Below are 19414 nucleotides of genomic sequence, written 5' to 3' on the forward strand. Positions count from 1 at the left end.
GACTCAGGGCTTCTCTCTTCCTTCTGAAACTATCTTGACTGGGTCACAAGTGCACAGAGGCAGAGGGCACTTTTGGGGGGCAATGGTATTTGTTGCCCTGAGAGGTGGTTAAGTATGTGAAACCACAGTAGAAGAATTCTTTGGATATTTAAGCAATTTCTTTTCTTTTTTTTTTAATTTTTTTTTTTCCTTTTTTTCTTTTTCCAGAAACAGTTCCTGGGCACTGCAGAGCATAGGTGGCCTTGTCAAAGGCAGTGTTTTGTTAGAGGTATTAGTAACTGTAAGAGGAAGGAGCTGTCCTGAGGCAGAAAAGTGACTAGGAGGCTTTTATATTTATTTATATTTAAATTTGATGTGTCAGCAATGTGACGAGGCATGCTGGTTAATAGTGCCAGATAACTGCGGTTGCACAGGATATGACAGGTGGGGGTAGGTAGTGCGTTTTTTGGATTAATAGATCATCTGTCTTGCTTTCAGACCCAGACCTGGCTGGGCTGTGTATTCATGTTGTATACGTGGAGGCAGAGCCCAGGCATTCTCCTTTTGGTTCACGTGTGAAGATTTGATCCTGCACGTTACTGGGAGTGACAGAGGTGAAGGTATGCATTCAGAGGCATAGTGATTTAATTTCCTTCCCCCATCTTTGGGGTAAAGCCCCTCTTCTTTTTTTTTTCCCCCCTGACTCTTTAGAGGTTGCAGACATGTGAGATAATTTCTCATTTGGTGGAGGAGGAAAGAAAAGAGAAAGGAAAAGAAGGAAGTGGAGAGAAAACACAAGACTGATGATGTCTGTGACCTTGGTGCCACAAGGAGCCTTGTCTCTGGAGAGATGTCTGGGAGTGAACTAACAAAAAGTATGGCAACAAAGTACTATTTATTCCCTCAGTCTATTACAGTTACTTTTGAGAAGCAGAGAAAGTCAGACTACAGAAGGGAAATGGTCTTTTTACAGTCATTCTTGACGTTTGTGACACCACAAACATAATCAAGATAAACTATGAAGTGTGTTCAAGCAAACCGTCTTTTTACTACTGTACTGCACCCATCCACGGGCAAAACGAGACATACCGAAGAAGCGTATTTTTCTTGATATGATTGTGTCCTTCGAGGGCTCTTCTGTTGATACAGCTCAGTAACAGATTGTGCTGCTTCCCTCTCCTGATCAATGTAGAGTTTGGGGATTTATTTTTAACTCTCATCTTGTTAAGTGCTTACTGAAGAGACCTCAGGCCCTCTCTCTTGATGGCTTGCCTGTGACTAGCTTTTGGGTAGTATTTTTCAAAACCATTTTCCCCTCCCTGGCACTAGTAGAACTTCAGAGATGTAAAAACAACAGAATTCACTCCTCTTAGGAGAAACCTGTGCTAAGTGCTTTTCCCTTTAAGTTTCTTGGTCACTTGTCATTCTGCAGTGTCCAGAAGCATCTTAACCCTCTGGCCACCACCTTTCCGGGGAATGTCGTCATCGGGATGGTATTAATTGCTGAGATAATAGGGAGGCCCAAGGGACCTGTGTGCAGTCATTTGTTGCAAGCTCTTTGCTGTGCGTGTCATAAGCTCTCCGATAAATTCATTGCTTCTGGGTAGGATGCTCTGTAGTTTTTCGAGGTTTAAAGAGAAACCAGGCAACCGTGAGTTCGAGAAAATGCAAGTTGGGTAGATAATCTCCAGGGATGGTGGTGGGGATATGTGCAGGCATATGGCAGCTTGTGCCAGCAGTTAGAGTCAGGATCAGTGCTCCTGGAGCTCATCATATCTCACTGACTTTAGTAGGTGGTGGTTTTCCAGAGAGCAGAGACTGAGGCAGGGAGAAGCATATTCCTTTTCACAGCCTTAATTTCCTTCTCAGTTTGCTGTTTACTCCCTTCTGCTATGTGTGGATTCGTCCCTCTGGGTTTCCTGGGTATGGAGCTGGGAGCAAATTGTTCTCGTGGTCAGGCCCAGGTTGTTCTGGGACATGCACGTCTCCAGGGGCCTTTTCTTCATCTCTGCAGATACTGAACCTGCATCAGGAGCACCAGCCTCTTCAGATTTTCCTTTTTAAGGCGCTTCAGTGGTGTTACTTGGGAACAAATAGAGGTTGGATGTCTTAAACTTCCTATGTTTGTGAAAGGGATAAATGTTTTTTAATACTAAATTCTGATGCCTTTGGTAGTTGTTTTCTGAAAAGAGGCTTCTTGTATCAGTACCTTTCTTCTGGTTTCAAGGCTTGCATCCCAGTGCTGGCTAACTCACCGAGGGCTTTTTTGCCCCACTGGATATCCTATATTCGGAAGGTGTTTGAGTCTTGGCCATGTGGTGTAAAGCATACCTGTTTTATTTGATTAACAATGCCGATTCCATAAGAGGCTCTTGAGATAACAAGGCTTTACTGTATGGTGTTTGGTTATCTTAAAGGTTCTTAGCCTGAATCTGGAACAAAGTTCCTGCAGGTAGGATTTGGTTATCTTCCGCCTGCTGTGCTATCCAAATTAGAAATGCAGGATTTATTATTACGGCAGAGGAAGGAGTGTTGTGCTGACGCTGTGCTCTGTGACTTTCTTTTTTTTTCCTGAAAGCTCATATGCTGCTGTTGTAAGAGTCAAGGAGACATTTGTTGTGGTTCACCAGAGAACACTCAGTTCAAAAATAGTATTGCAGGAAAAGACAGAGGTTCGCTTTCTGAAGCAGCGATGGAAGCAGGCAGCCTTCCAAAATGCATATGAAAATGCCTCCAGCTCCTATTTCAGGATGAGAAAAACAAGCACGAATTGATTGGTGAAATCTAATCCATGGCTTTTGTTTGTTTGTTTTCGATATTCTAATAAGTGAAAGACAATGCAAATTTGCTTTGATTTTTGGCTGGAGTGCCCAGGTTCCTTTGCTTTGAATCCTGATTGGGTTTTGGAAGAAAATCCAGAGCTTCAGGGGCTTGGGGGGTTACCTGTTGGTTTTCATGGTTTGAGAAGGTGAAGAATGGTGGGAACAGGATTTCTTCTGCTTCTCTGTCTGTGAATCAGCATAAAATGGGAAGAGGAAGAAGACCTGATTGCTGACAGTCTTTCCTGCTCTTCATGGCAGCTCTGGGCAGAGCCAGCACTCAACGGCAGAGTCATTCCCTGCGAGAAGGGGATGACTGCAGCAATTACGTGGCACTTGGCAGTTTTGAGGACTCTGATAGCCAGAATGGGTTGTTATCTTGAGAACTGAAGGCCAGATGTGAGCTTGGCAGAATTTTTTTATCAAGTCCTATTTTAGGTAGTTACTTGTTTAATCCCAAAGGTCAATGGACATATTTGCATTGCCTTTGGTGGTGGGGCAGCAAAGTGCGGATGGGGGAGTCCTAGCACTGTGGCTTGTCGCACTTGAGTGGCCTTGCTTTGCTTAATTCTTCATGTTTGGTGTCTGAAAATATTGGGCAAACAAGATTGTGAAGAAGAAAGCTGGTGGCCTATGTGCAGAAAAAACGACCTGTTCATAAACATTAAATAATATTCATTCACTTTATATGGCAAATATTTATAAGCTAGTTTTAAATGGGAGAATGTGGGGTGATTTAAAATCAGGAAGAATGGTTTATCCAGCCGCTTGAGGTGCTGCAGGTACATCCTGGGTGAATTGCAGCTGCCTCTGAGCAGTACTCAAAATCATTTTGGACGTGCTTCTATAGCTCGTCCTTACCGTGATGCGTCAGTGAATTGAGTTGACTTTGAGAGTGGGGAGGAGTGGATTCCTGACTGTGGGAAGGGGTAGGTAAAATTCGAAGTGTCGAAACACTATATTTCAAGCTTAGTGTTTTGATCTGATATTTGATCCAAACCCTAGCAGCAGCCTCCAGTCACATGGAGAGCCCAGGAAGCTTTTTTAAGGCACTGTGTTACACTTCAAGCTGAGTTTGTGTTTTCATGACTTAGCTGAAAGGTGGCTCCATAAAGATTTCAGTTTGGCCTTGAATGCAAGATTCCTTAAGCTACTTGAAAAATACTGTCTGCATGTTAGTTTAGTTACTTCTGCTACATATTGGATTCAGCCTTTGGTTCTTGTAATATCCAGAGGATACTGAGCATCTCGCTTGTAAGGAGGCTTTTGGAGGTAGGAAACCAGATTTGTCCTGTACAAAACCCCCTGGATTTAGAGAAGTTCTTAGCCTACAAGCTGCATTTTCTTAGAGTGATCACAGCATGGAAAAGCTGTTCCGTTTTAACAGTGGAGAGTTACTCTGTCCCGCTGACTATGTAAGGGGGGGCTTGAAAGGAGCCAGCGCGTTTTGAACTTAGTTCTTGTTTGAGAGCTGCTTCAGATCCTGGAGTTATGCCCGCGTAGCTGAGTTTTCCCAGGGCGCTGCGTGAATGCTAAGCTGTGTTGTAATGAATTTCGAGTGGGCAGCAGCATAAGCCTGCGCTCTTTTCCCTGGAAGACGCTGCTGCATTGTCTTGTCTGTATCCTGAAAGCCTCAGTGTTGTTTGTCAAAGGCTTGATTCTGCAAGTGCCACGTATGCAAAGAAGCCCATGAATAGGAAGGACTTGCCGTGCTGGTTCTCACATAATGCCCAGAGCCGGGACAACCGGCAACAGGCTGAAGCAAAGCAGTTTTTGTTAAACTCTTGGTATTCCATGGGCATCCGCTCTCCCACACGTGAGATGTTTAAAATTGTCTAGTTATGTTCTGATAATGCCAAGGAGTTGATTTCTGCCAGGCATACGCATGTGTTTAGATAGGCCTGAGTTTCTATGCCATAAATAGACGGAATGGGCAAAGGTTGGCAGAAGTGAAACCTGCTTGTGGCAGGTTTGGAAGCTTTCTGCATCTCCCAAATCTCGGACTAGTATTTTGGCCATGAACCACCTTGCTTGCAGAGTGTGTATATGTGCTTTTATCTCTTTCTCTTGTCCCTCATGCATACGAGGGAAGGCAAGTGATGTAACTGTGTACAAAAACTAGGATATGGATGTTGGAGCTTAGTATTGCACGCTGGCATTAGCATCTGATGTAGGTGTTCATGCAGTGCAGTTAGCGGATCAAAAATCCATGCTGATAGCGTTAGGCATGATGGTAGACATGGGGCGTGGGTAGTCATGAACTATCAGCTATCATAAACTTAACCAAGGCGGGCAAGGGATGGTAGACTTGGAAAAGGTCAGCTTGCTCCCTCTGGGTGGGTTTGGGAAGGAAGAGTTGCTGCTGAGGGGTCTGAAGTACTATGGGGCTGAATCTCTGTGATGTCGTCTAAAAGGAAAGGGTCTTTTTCACAAAGGAATGGTGGGGTGGGGGGAAATCTCCTGCATCAACAGTTGGTGACTCTGTAAGTACTTGTGGGTCCCAGGCAGCTTCTCGCGCAGACTGCCGTGTTTGCAGGGATTCCTCGGATGTTTATTTCCAAGGGTGTGCCTTGGAACACCCAAGGCACAGACAGGAAGGAGTCGCGGGCCCAGACGTACCTTATTGCGGCTACTTCTAGGAAATGATGTAAGATGCTTCCTTCAACAAACTTTTTTTCTAAACACATCCTGAATTTGGCTGATGAGTGGCTTCCTGGATGTTTACCTTTTGAGATCAGCTCCTCTGGAACTGTGGGAGCTGACCCCGTTCTGTGCTACGCCTCATTTATTTTGGGGAGAATGTGCTCCTTGCTGATTTAAGCCTGTCAGACTGTGCCGGTTTAGAGCCGAATGCCTTAGAGGGAAAGGTCAGAAGGCTTTTACTGAAGCGGTTTCAGTGAGATCAGTGCAGGACTGATGTTACGGATAGCACACAGCGGTAGCCGAGCCAAGCTGTTCACCTCTTCCTGGCAATCTGAATTGCAGTTCAGGAGCTGCCTGACGCGTGCCTGAGCCACAGCAGATGTCTGCTTGCCTTAATGCACCCGGCTGCGAAACCGTGATAGTTTGGGAGGTGATTCATGGGCTCTACCTCCACTGGGAACAGTCTTTTGCGTAGGACTTACGATTTGTCCCTGTGTTGTGATTAAGCTGCCTTGGTAACAGGTGCAACAACTGAAGCAAGTACATCCAAAGAAATTTTTATCTGAAGAGGTACAGCAGGCCTGAAAATGTATGTGCTGGGGGAATTATAATGGCTCCACATGTATGTTTTATTTTCTCAGTACAGGGCAATGCAGAAAAGGAGACACCATCAGTTCTCTTGGGCAGCATGGAGACCTCATTCATGACAAACTTGCTTCTACAATAAAGCTGTAAAGTTAAATAAACACAGTGCGAGAGTTGGGGTGGTTTTGAGGTGCTTAGCACCCTCTGGATAAATTTGATCTTGTGCTCTTGGATTGTGGCAGCTGCAGTCTCAGCTGAAGAACAAATGTGCCAGTTCTGCCTTGCTTTATTTGTGAGATAAGTGCCAGTCTCTGAAATGAGCCTGTCTGCCCTCTGATGAAAGCATGGGATTGTTTTGTCCCACTTTTAGGTGTCTAAAATGTGGGTCACTGAGATGCAGGACATATTAGCGTGACAATTTTAGGCCTGAAGGGACAGTGTTGGCTATTGATGCCTGTTAGAGTGTGAAAGTCAGGACTTCTAGGTCAGCTGTTGCTGATTGATGAGCTTGATGCAAGCGTTGTTTAAAGCCTCTGCTTTAAACAGAGAAGAGGTTGATTTCAGCTTATTCTTTTCTGGATGTTAATAACAGAATTTAAGTCTTGGCTTTTGGGGAGAAAAAAAGATGCCTACTTGTAAAAGAGTTGCGGGATTGCTTGGGGAGAACTTAGAAATGGTACACGGTGTGGAGCATCTCCTGGCTGTGGCAAGGAGCTGTGCCTGTCTGAACTTCTCTTGGTCCTGCTGTGCGTGGCAGAACCATGACCACCACTTCATCACCTTCATCAGCTTCTGAGACCTGGTGTGTGTCAAGGCCTCAAATCTCTTGTGTTCCCTTGGACTATGCATTGTTCCGTTACTGGGCAGCAGTATAAAAAGTACGTGTTGGGTTGTGTTTCTTACGCTGGCTAATAGCCGAGCAGCGATGCAAAGGGCATCCAGTGGTCCAAGCAGCTGAAGAAAGGAGGTCCTTATCCAGAGAGCATGGTCCCCCTGCCTTGCCGTGGGAAGCTGGTCCTCTGAACACCTCCAGGCTGGAAGCGCTGTTGTATGACGTGACCATCTAATCCTATGAGAGAAGCTGATCTTTCTTGTGTCTGTCTGAGAGGATAGAGGGAGCAAAACTGTGTGGATAACTTCTGTTACCTGCATGTTTTACACAAAAGCAGGAATTAGCTAGGACTCAACGTAGGAAGAGTAAATTGAATTTTAATCTCCCCAGCACAGCGCGTTAGCGGTTGACCTCAGAGTGTTTGTCCCTGTTCATTACATGCCTTTGCAGCTCTAATAGGAGTTGTAGTGTGCATCGCTGTGTTGGCAACAGGAGGCACAATCTCTTTAAGAACACTTTATGAACAAAAGCGGAAGCTGTGATAGCTGTAAATTTTAATATCCTTATCAACTGTGGTCCTAAATGAGCTTGTGGCATTAACTGCTGTTTCAGTGGCAGGTACAAAATACAGCCAAAATTTCTGCTCTTATTTCAGGCTGCTGCACGAGCATTTCCAGAAGCTGGGTAAAATTACGTTGCTTGTTGCGGCAGGTCTCTGTGCTGAATGACGCTTGTTAGGGATCGTTAACATCCCGCTTGCGGGTGCCAAGTCTGGATGCCGTCTGGATGTCAGAAGGGCCGTGGCGATGAAGCTCAGTACTTAGCAGCGGTTTCGGGGATGGTCTGCCTGTCTATTTATCCTGAGTATATTCTTATGTTTGTGTCCTGCAGGTCGTATTGATCATGGACAGTGAAGAAATCCCAACTTTTTCGAGTCCAAAGGAGGAAACTGCATATTGGAAAGAGCTTTCCTTGAAGTACAAACAAAGGTACTGTTGTAGATTTGCAGGCTGGATTTGGTTCTCAATGACCAGAACATTGTTTAATCTATTTCTCTGCAAAACTACACCAAGATGGGTGTTAGATATTTTAGAAAGAATATCTGCGTTTCCAGCTTTAAAATTTCCAGCCTTGTGAGAGCTGAGTATTTCTTGCACAGTGTTACCATGCCATGAACTCCAGGCTATGTTTCGAGCATGTTTGAGCAAGAGCAGAGCCCTTTTGCGATCATGTGCATCTTTGTATAATTAAAGTGCTGCCTTAAGTAGTATCTTGACGTTTTATCATAAGAAGGCGCCTTTGGGCCTGCCTTATATCATTACTGTTCCCTCGAGCTTCTTGCAGGAATTACTGGTATGAAAAGTGGCTGATTTGGTATCTGCTGCAATTTATTGAAGTGTATTGTACCTCATAGTCCAGCCTGTACCAGTGGTTTGCATCTTTTAGGGGGCACAGGGCTTTTTGGTTACCAAAAACAAGAAGAGAGGTTTCTGTCTTGCGTAATGCTGTGCTTCTTGTGGGGGTGGGGTGTGGTTTGTTCGGGTTATTTTTGGCGTGGGGGCATTGGACGCTCCCCGTTTATTTTCTTTGGAAAGCTTTCTTTGCATTCAGTGTTACTCGTGCAATTGAGGTGAAGCCAGTTAAACCTCTCTCAGGCCCAAAGAGCCCAAGATGCAATTTGCTTTTTTGTTTGGTTTTGGGTTTTTTTGGGGGGAGGTGTTGGGCGTGTGGAGGGGCCTGTCCATGTGGAGAATCCTAAGCTGTTCTTGGGTATCAGAAAATTCTGTCTTAGACACCAATGGATTTGTTGTTTCCTAAAGCCTTGTTAGTTTTCTCTGCTGCTTGCTAAGAGCTGACCTATTACGTATGGTAAAGATGCAAATTTAATAAGCAAAGTATGTGGAGTGGCTACTTCTAGTATTTAATAACTTGCAGTGGTGTAAGATAGGTATGTGCTGGCTTCCTGCCGAAGTGCTCAGTAACCCTAAGATTCAAACCTTCACGCTTTTCAAGAATCTTAAATCTCCAGGTAGTGCAGAGATCCAGAAACTGTTGTTCTCTCTTACAGTTTTTGACCAAAATCAGGTTAAATGTTTGCTTAATTCATTGACTCTATCAAGTCTGCTAGCGGTGAAAGCTGATGGAGTACAAGTGGTTTTCAGACTCCCATGAATCCTGTCAATAGCCTTGATACAGATTTGTATTCACACACACATTTAATGTAGCTGTTTGTTTTGATGTAAGAGAATTAATTTCCTTTTATAGCTAATCTTCATATAATTTCTCTGTTTCTTTTTCTGTTTCCTCTTAGAGGTCTATGGATGACTTAAGTACTTTAAAACTCCTGTTATTTCAACTTACTATTTTGGAAGAGCAGTGGATTTTGTTTTAACTTGGGAGATGCTGGATTTTCAACTGATGAAATCCTTTCCTTACAGCTTCCAGGAAGCTCGTGAAGAGCTGGCTGAATTTCAGGAGGGAAGCAGAGAATTAGAAGCTGAGTTGGAGGCACAGCTAGTGCAAGCTGAACAGAGGAATAGAGATTTGCAAGCAGATAACCAAAGACTGAAGTATGAAGTGGAAACATTAAAGGTAGGTCTTTTCTGTAATAGCATTGCCTCTTCTTACAGATATGTCTTGGATCTCATTTTATATTGTCTGGTCTGTTCTTGGCCACTGAATATCCAAATGAAGTAAAGGAGTTGTCTGTTTAAGATCCAGACTGAAGTATGGCACATACTCGAAATAAGGCCAGTGAGGGCTTACCGGGGAAATTTCTGGCGGAATTTTTCTTGTTCACATCATGAAACTTTTGTCATGGAGTTTGTGCTCATTTGTTTGAATTCTCTAGGCTTTGTGAAGTAGTAGCTTTATTAGTTACACAAGCAACATCAGCATAGCAACAGGGTGGACAACACAAGTATGTTTTGTCAGACCACTGCATTGTCATCTTTTCTTTGCAAACTAGTTTTTTTGCCCAGAAGGTCTCCTTGGTTTTATGAGACCTTAAAGAAAGCTGAAGATGGATGATTTGAGCACATCTTTCAGAGAGAATCTCTTAATTAATTCTTAACAGCCGTATCTGTGGAGACAGGAATTGCATAAGGCTCTGCATGTGCAGAAGGTAACTTTTTATTGATGCCTCTATGTTAACAAGTTCTTGCCTCTTTTGGAATCTTGGAAAAGCATCATTTTTTATAGTCTTGGGTTATTTTAGTGAAGGCAAAGCTTGGAAACTTACCCAGTGGAAGTAAAGTTTATGGGATTGCTTGTTCCCATATCCAGTCCCAGCTGTATCTGCAAGGTCAGTACGTGTTTTATAAGGTCAGTGGTTTTTCCATAAGCCTCTATCTGTACCCTCAGAGCTGGTGAGAGCGTGTTTGGGAGTGAATTCTTCCAGTCTTTCAAAGATGAGCTTGTGGATCTGGAGGTTTTGTAACAGATTTCAGGCTCTCATTTTTGCTAATGGAGCCGTCAGGCAATTTCTGGTAACAGTGTGGCCATTGTCAAGGGAGAGGCACTGAAGGGGAGGTTGTGCAGTTAGATTTCTCTCTGGCTTCCTAGATGTTTGGGGCTTCAGAGCAGCTGTCAGTGCAGGCTGTTGGGAACAGATGCAGGGATGCATCTCTGAGCAGCCAGCTGTGTCGTGGCGAGATGTCTGTGCACAATGCAGCATTTGTGATTTTATACTGTGTCCAGCTCTGATGTTCAGAGCGTGTTCTTTCTACCTCTCCAATTTTTGCTCTGTATTACCAGCAATCCCAAATCAGCAGATTGCAGCGAGTATGTTGCTTTCTTTGTCCCATTTTACTCCTGATGACTTGGAGAGTGTATGTGACTGATGTTTATCTCACTACTTCTTTCTTTCAGGAGAAACTGGAGCACCAATATGCACAAAGCTACAAGCAAGTGTCGTTGTTAGAGGATGACCTGAGCCAGACACGGGCCATTAAAGATCAGCTGCATAAGTATGTGAGGGAGCTGGAGCAGGCCAATGATGACTTGGAACGTGCAAAGAGGTGAAGGCTGCAAAACTCTTCTTTCCTTAGTTTTCACTAGGTCTTTTCTTTGCTACTCAGATTGATCATTTCATTATTCCTTAAAAGGGAAAATAAGACACCTTGGAAAAAACCCAAACAAACCCCAAGACATTTGATTCTTTGAACAGTGTGGTTCACCTCCATCAGCTGGTAGTGTTAGCTTACAGCAAGAAAGGCAGGGGGACCAAAGTGCTTTGTGTTCCTGTGAGAAACAAGCAGTGCAAGCAGGCTCAGAGCAAGCCAGGCCAGTGCACTGCTTTTGATACTACCAGCTAGGTGACTCTTACAATGTATTTGTGATCCTTGTAGCTCAAAGCCCCTTTGAAGTAAGAAGTTAATGCTTTACATAGTCTCTTTTAAATAAAACAGGCCAAAGGAGTCTCCTCTTCCCTTGCATAACAGCTTAATGACTGTAGGGAACAAATGTGTCCTTTATAAATGCATAAAATGAACAGGCTGCTCTTAGAAACGCCCAGTTTTGGAGTAGGTCATGCTTCCGTTTTGCTGAATGGGAATTTTGCCATTGATTCAGTGGGACCAGGAATGAGCCTCTGGCTATCTGGCAAAAAGATCTGAGAGCTGAGGCCCTGTTTCCACAAGGCTCATAACCTCATGACTAACTTTTGACACACATGAGTTATCCCACTAAAATCATGGAACGAATTGGGTCTTAGGTAATATCCCAGTGCCCTGCTTTCTGCATTCGCTGGGCTCTTGCCTGTCCAGAGCTCTGGAGAGTAACAGCACCACCTGAGCTAATGCACTGATTAAATGTATGGCTTTGGAGCATGGCTTGGGAAAAATGGAGATGGGTGTGCTGGACTGGCTCTTTCCCAGCTCTTTGGTACATCTCTGAGAGCCAGATGCTATCATGTTCTTTTCGTCTTATTCCCTGCTTCTTTGGAGTTTATTAGTCCTTTCTAAGAAGCATTTCCATAGCTTTCAAACTAACTTGAATGTAGACCCTGCTAACATTTTTCTTCTATTATGTTTTTGAATACGCTTTTATGTTGTCTGAGCTGAAGAACCTAATATTCTGGATTTTGTTTCTAGGGCAACAATAGTTTCATTGGAAGACTTTGAACAAAGGCTGAACCAAGCTATTGAGAGAAATGCGTTTTTAGAAAGTGAACTGGATGACAAGGAATCATTGCTAGTTTCTGTACAGAGATTAAAGGATGAAGCGAGAGGTATGGCTTGCTTGATTAGTTCTGCGTCTTGGTACATTGTTGGCTTGCTAAGAGAGACGTGTAGCAACCAAAACTCATGTTTATAGAAAGCCTCACATAATGAGACTTGAACTGGATGCGTAATGTAAGCATTAGGTATTATTAACAGTATGTTCTCTATTCTTTGTATGTCCAGTGTAGCTAAGAGGAAAAATTTCCTCATGTAGGGCAAAATTAATACCAGATTCATTCAGGATTTTTAACACAGGTGAGTACAAAAATACTATGTTCCACAGATGTAATAGAATTGAGGAAGTGTGCTTCAAAAGTTCCCACTTGCTGGGGTTTTATGCCTTGTATAGGAAGGGAATGCACAAGGAAATACATGATAAATGGTTAAATAACTTCCTTTAAAAATCCTGTCTCCTGCGTTATTTCTAAACCTCTTGGAAATTGCCTGGTTTATTTAAGATACTCCAGTAAAGGCTGTGGTTAGACCTGTGGGATCAGAGATGTTTGGGATAGTGTTCTGAGATATGATCACAAGTTGGGAATTCCCCAATGGATTTCACATTGAGGATGCTGGGGAAGCATTTTTTAATGATTGGTGGAAACTGATTTCTCTAATAGTGGGGATGATCTGCTCATAAGCCTGTGCCTGCCATTATTGTAGTTTAGAGATAAGTGGTTTTCAACTTTGTCTCCCAAGTGAAGTTTTCTAAAATAATTCCTCAGTTACGGCCTCGATCTGAGTGTAAGACAACACACTTGACAGCAGGGATTTTTTGTTGTTGTTCTCCTTCGTGAACCTCTTTGAACCAAGTTTGTGCCCCGCAAACTGAAAGCCTCTATTGGAAGCACGGGGTTTTTTATGATAAATGTGAAAAGGGAGATTAAGTATTTTCTGAGGAAATATATGTATTGTAATTTGGGGTTAGGGCAATAATACTGGAAAAAACAGCAAAACTAGGGACTGTTCTCGAGAACACTGCAATAATCGGTAAAAAAGACATCTTGTTTCTTGCATGAGTCATTTGGAAATTTTTAGCATTTGTTAGGGTAGCAAAGCTACATGTTATTCGCCCTGACAGCAAGCAGGAACACCAGCCTCTAAAAGGACTGATACAGTGTCAAACTCAAATATAACATTTCTAATTGAACAGCCACAACTCCTCTTCTAGGAGCCCAAATAGGTTTTCATTTCAGCTGTGCTGTTCTACTTAAAATCAGTTCTAAATATTTATGATAACTTAAAAGCCGTAATGTACAACTAATTTTGCTCTTGCATGTTATACCAGATTGAGACAAGGAATAAGAGGTCTGTAAAAGGTTAAGTTGCTCTACCCAAAAAGGAACAACCCCCTTGTAATATATTGTTTATTTGCATCTAGTCCCTTCTAAGGATTTTATAGATTCATTGCTGAGCAGTGCTGGATACTCTTTGTAGCAAATATATGTGGAAATGGGAGGGGACAAGGTAGGGCTAAGCAGCAGTCTGGAGAGGAGGTGAGAATAAAACACGGGCTTTCTAATCGCCAGTCTCTTTCCCTGTTGCTTGGACTACCCAGCCTCTCCAGTCTGCTCTTTTACTTGTCGAGGCATCAAGAAACTGGTTACAAAACCCTTTGGCTAGTGTGGAGTCCTGTGGATTATTAACTGGAAGAATAACATGGGGAATTGGAAACACAAGAATAGGTCATTCCTTGCTTTTTCCAACCTTTATTTGAGCAGGAGCTGAATGTAGTTCAGCAGGCATTTGTGACCAGCTGCAGATTTTTAACACACTTTCCATGGGACTCACGCTGAGGCTAAGTCACCAGCCGTGCCGGCTGGGACCGCGCAGCGCTCTGGTCCAGGGAGGGCTCCGTTTGCAGCCCCTCTACTCCCAGCTGTCACGGGAAGTGGTGGTATTGGGCTGCGACTGCTCTGAGGTGGGGGTCCTTGCGGCTGTAGAAAGCCGACAGCTGGCAATTAATATAGGGTTGTTGCAAAGTGTCTCCTCCTCCTTCCTCCCAAATGAACAGAGAGAGTGTTTGTTAGAGAAATCAGTCAGCGGTATGCGTGGTTTTTTTCTTCTTTCAACCCTCAGACTTACGGCAAGAGCTAGCAGTACGGGAGAGGCAACAAGAGGTCACCCGAAAGTCAGCGCCCAGTTCTCCAACTCTAGACTGTGAAAAGATGGATTCGGCTGTCCAGGCGTCTCTCTCCTTGCCAGCTACACCCGTTGGAAAAGGATCAGAAAATAGTTTTCCTTCCCCAAAAGGTATAATTCATAGAAACTAGTGTGTAGTTGTTTGGCAGTACGTTCAGCTCGTTAACAAGCAATTTCAGACCAGGTGCTTGTTAGTGAACTTGAAGTAAATGTAGGTACATGTGGATCCCACAGGCATTGCATAAGATGTGTTTAAATTCTGGGGCAGCATCAGGTGCATTTAGGGAGTGTAATGAGTAAATACCACAGAAAAGAAGGACAGTGAAGCTTAGATACCACTTCTGGGGGGTGAGAGGGTTGCACTCTGCAGTAGGTGCCTGCAGTAGAGCACTGACAACATTTGGGATTGCAGGGAAGTGCAGTGACCGATACTTCTGCTTAAATGTGGAGTAGCAGTGGTGAGTAAAAAATACACTTTTCAGGGATCCTGTTTTCTCTGTGAGACAGCAGGATGTTAGTCCAGTCCCCTTCCCCATCTGGAAGGCTCTGGACAGTCACAAGGATTAATATATTATTTTTCAAATTAGAAAGAGTAGATTCCAGAGGAAGCTCTGTCTGGATTAGGTGAATTGCAGGCAGTAGCCTTGCAGATGGAGAGTGCATGAACTCTGTGTGTAGATCTAATGGGAAAGAGGGCAGTGGACAGGAATTAAGCTTTTTCGTTTTTCCATGGCTAGTGATTGTGTAGTCTGTGTGTTACTGTGGGGTAATGGTATGAAGAGTCTGTAGTGGGATTTTAGATTTACCTTTTAACGTGGAAGTTGATTTATTTAAACTAAAAAAAAAAAAAACAAACAACGTGGAGGAGTGGAGTGTGTAATAAAATGTGTCTGTGTTTGCAGCTATACCAAATGGGTTTGGTGCCAGCCCCCTTACTCCTTCAGCTAGAATATCTGCACTCAACATTGTGGGAGATCTGTTACGGAAAGTGGGGGTGAGTGCTCTGAACTGAAGTATTCCTAGCTCTGCGCTGCAGTCACTGAGCTTTCATCCTTGTGCGCAATTACAAGGTCTTGGCCCATGCTGAATACGTGCTGTAGTTTCCAAATCACCCACATTCAGTGTCTAGTATGTGATAATGTTATTTTTTTAATTATCTTGATTTGTAAAGCATGTTACTAAGGTTCTTAGGCCAATTTTGGATGATGAAATTCATATTTGGATAAAAAGTTTCTCACGCACTTTGGTATATGGGGTTAGACACCATCAGCCACTTGTTACTTTAAATGGGGCCTGCCGCTTCCTCTGTAATGAGACCAAGATGCAGAGCTGGACCTCAGACTCTGGGTGTCTGCTGCACAGTTACTGCATCTCATCGGAGGGGAGCCGAGATCACGCTGGCAGCGGCTCCTCGTGTGCCTGGGGAGATCTCCAACAGGTGCTGAAAATGGAAAAAAAATCTAGAAACCTTTGATAAGAAAGTGAGAAAATAAATCAGGAGAAAGCCAAATGTTCCTGTCTGTAGTTGATGGGGAAGTGAAATGCGTGAGCCTTTAAAGGGATTACCACTAAAGCAGGGAAGAAGTGGTTTAAACATCTGTTACAGTGTTGTTTAGGATGCCAGGCTTTCCATTTGAACAAAGACATGACTTTTGAGTTATGAGAAGCTTGTTGAGGTGCCTCAGTGGTTAGTGTTTTGAGTGGAAGCATGGATAGCCTCGGTGTCTAGCCTCTGGTGCTGGCTTTCCTCTGTCTCTTGCGGTTAACACTGAGAACAGCAATAGCTGCAGTAGAGACAGTTGTTTTAGCAAAGTTTGAAATTAAAAATTACTTCGTTGCTCGTATTTGGAGCCAGTGAGCTCGTAGTTGGTTTGAAAGGGCAGCAGGACAACTCGGGTTCTGGAGTGACATGTTTAAAATGGGATCATTGTGAGTAAGAGTCTACAGGGGATTTAGGGAGCTTAATCACAATCCCGTGTGATTACTCTGCAAGGACAGGAAATGCCAAATAAGCATGCTTCTTCCCCAGCCTGCTCTTAGACACACCCTCTGCCACTGAGGCAAAATTCCAGCTCATGCATTTGTTTAGTAACAATTCTAGGATGTTCAGGGTTTCTTCGGGTTTGGCTACTTGTAGGATGCCTCATCCCAAGCTTTAGACTCCCTTTCTCTGCAAGAAGGTTTCCCTCAGCTTTCTTGCTTGCAGTTGAGACAGGGAGTCCCTTGGCACAGATCACACTGGCTATTTCCAGCTGATAAGTGCTTTGAGACCAAGAGATAAGTCAATACCTATATCTTCCTATATAGTCACTAAGGAAGCTTACATGTGTTTTTAGAAGACTGTGTAGTGTTCAGTTACTTCTGATAGCATGTCAGAACCTTATTAATGGAATATTTTTCTATGTGGAACAGGACCAAGCCTCATGTTCGGGGAGATGAGTTTTTGTCTCCAGTTCATGCATCTGCAAGTGTGTGAATGTCCCCATGCACAGGGTGGATACACAAATAGATTTTCTGCTGGACCAGATGGATATTCATCAAGTTAAGCTTCAGTTTGTGGTAGATGGCAGAAAGGGCAAGTGATGTTCTGAAGTGAAGGAAAGAATCGGGATTTTGGTCTCTTTCCTGCCAGGAGTCAGTGGATGAGGCAGAGACTGTCACCTTGTGTAGGGGAAAAAGATTTCACCAGGCTTGCTTGGAAGTAGTAGGGATGGGGTACAGACCACGGGGATGGGCTTAGCTGCTGCCTTTGATTCCTCCTTGTGATGCTGTGGCTGTAGCACCTCTTGTTCTGAAGTGGGGCTTAAGAAACTGGCAAGGTTTTGTGGGCTGAGATTAAGAAAGAAATGCTAGAAGGCATCATCCTGGGGAAAAATTCAACTTTCCAAATACACAGTCCCTCCCAAAGCTTGAGGATTCTACTTTAGGCTTTCTCTTAGTCTTCTGATTAACTTATGCTAGCCTCACTCCAGGTGCTGAAGCAAGAGGTTTTGGTAACTTCTGCTAAGAATTGACTTCCTTTTTGTAGGTAATTAATAGTTGATATGTTCTAAAATCTGAGCCCTAATGGAACCGAGTCGTGCCTGGCAGTCTGCATCAGCATCTCGTTGTGTGGGTTTCCTTTGTGACTGGGTGACAGAGAAAATCACAGCTTTTTTCCCATTTAGTTCAGTTTTTGCCAAAGGTGATCACACTGGGATCCTGATCATGGTGATCTTGGGGTCATGACAAAGCCTGAACTCGAGCAGCAAAATACTTTCTCGTAATGATATTACTTTTTTGACATTATTTTTTCCTCCCTTTCACAGGCCTTAGAATCCAAATTAGCTGCTTGCAGAAATTTTGCAAAGGACCAGGCATCACGGAAATCCTACATTTCAGGGAACGTTAACAGCGGCATGATGAACAGCAATGGCACAAAGTACCCTCATCCAGGGCATACTTCTTTCTTTGACAAAGGGTAAGTTGGGATATATTTTTGCCCTAAAGGGGAGTGCGTTTCAGGGTGCTACCTGGAGCAGAAGTTTTTCTTGGCTTGTTTTTAGCCCACCACAGCTTTCATCCTATAGGACAAATAATTTCTGGAACCAAAGTCTCAAGGGGACAGGGAAGGTGACAGTACTGATTTCTGTAAAGCAAGGAGAAAAGCAAGCGTGATTGCCTCTTAGCTGGTAGGATGTCAGTGCCTGTTCTGTCCCTCTGCTGCCTAATCTCTTGGCGGCTGCATCTCAGGTAATACAAAAACCCCAGGCAGCAAACCCGCTAGTGAAGTCATCGTGCCCTTTTGAAAGGATCTCAAGTAAGCGGTGGTGGAGTTGCCATAGCTACTGGTGCGTGGGGAAGTACTTTAACCGCAAATCTGGAGATTCCCTTGGTAAGAACAGCTGAGTGCAGGCGGCAAATGCTCACTTGGAGGGTGGTGCCCTGTTCCACTTCCCCCTCTATTAGGGGAAAAGAAAACCTCAGTAACAGTGTAATTCTGGCTCACTGAGGGGGCAACTGCCTCCATGCTGGCTGTGCTGTGCGTCAGCCCTGAAGCCAGAAGCTGCTTTCACAGGAAAAACTACCCCACGTGTCTCCTCTGACTCGCCCGTGGTCAGAGCTTCCTCTCGGATACTGGGAAGTGGTTCGGCAGGAGGATTTTCCCGCAGTCCCTCATAGCGCAGGGCCCAGTGGTTGTATGAGGAGCCCTGAGGAGTGGGGCGGAAAGCACAGCACTCCTCCAGTGTTAGCACGGTGGTATTGTGAGCTTTGCTTGGTGTCACTGGGCAAAACACCCTCCATGCTCCCTGCACGGTAGTAGTCTTCCATGCTAAACCTCAAGCCAGTGCAATTTAATGCTAATATTCAGCACATCCTCAATCCAGAATTTATTTTTGAGAATTAAATGAGCTGTTATCAACCTAAAGAGTGCCATTACAAGACAGATAAGCTGAGCTTCCTACTGTCATCCTCATTTGAACTGAATCGTGTTGCTACGTGGGTAGTAGGGCAAGTTGCATCTTAGAAACTGGCATTCAGAGTTTTTAGAGCCGCTGTTGTTTGTTGCTTTTGGAAAGGAAGAGTTCAGAGACTTAAAGTCAGTGTCATGTGCAAAGAGGACAGACTTGTGGGTTGTCTGCGTACTGCAAGGCTGATGGGGGTCCATGCATCACCACGGCAGTGCTCACACCTGCAGTGCACAGGCTGCATTTCAGGTGCAAGCTGTCAAAGTAGTTGCTAGGGAGAGATTATAGCTGTTCTTAGGAGGCAGCATGGCTATATTGAGTTGTGGTGTGACAAATAAGCTGATTACTATGTGGGGTGGGCCACTTTTAATTATCCAGATTGTCGTCACACTTGCTATCTGGGCTGGCTGCCTGGAGTTAGGAGCAGTTTGTAGCTGAAAAAGGCTTAGAAACCCAGCCTCCTGATAGATAACTTCTACAACAGAGTTGGAGGATGTTAGTGGGCTAGATAAGGGGGTGGAAGTGACTGATGTGCTTATCTGCAAGTTGTTAGAGATCCCTGAATGGCCCTGCTGTCTTGTCCCTCTCCTCTGCACCCCTGAATGCTGCTCACCTCTCTCCTTACATCGGCTCCTGCTCTGCCTTCCTGCCCGTCGAGGTCTGTGCATGCTGGGGGTGATGGCAGTGTCTGTGCTGTGTACACATCTCCACGGCTGCTATGTAAAACCTGTATAATTTTGTCTGCAC

At 44.2% G+C, this 19414-nt stretch overlaps 1 protein-coding gene across 2 annotated transcripts in view; it reads left to right on the forward strand.

The window, feature by feature from the left end:
• NDEL1 (nudE neurodevelopment protein 1 like 1) overlaps positions 1–19414 on the forward strand; it is a 29209-nt gene that overhangs the window by 1857 nt on the left and 7938 nt on the right. For both annotated transcript variants that reach the window (XM_075169775.1, XM_075169776.1), the window contains exons 2-8: positions 7750–7847; positions 9297–9450; positions 10729–10877; positions 11952–12088; positions 14157–14330; positions 15122–15213; positions 17528–17679. In XM_075169775.1, the coding sequence (XP_075025876.1) occupies positions 7762–7847; positions 9297–9450; positions 10729–10877; positions 11952–12088; positions 14157–14330; positions 15122–15213; positions 17528–17679 (944 nt within the window). In that variant the 5' untranslated portion in view covers positions 7750–7761. The remainder of the gene's footprint in view (positions 1–7749; positions 7848–9296; positions 9451–10728; positions 10878–11951; positions 12089–14156; positions 14331–15121; positions 15214–17527; positions 17680–19414) is intronic.

Source organism: Calonectris borealis, chromosome 20, assembly GCF_964195595.1.
Source record: "Calonectris borealis chromosome 20, bCalBor7.hap1.2, whole genome shotgun sequence".
In the NCBI taxonomy this organism is placed as follows: domain Eukaryota; kingdom Metazoa; phylum Chordata; class Aves; order Procellariiformes; family Procellariidae; genus Calonectris; species Calonectris borealis.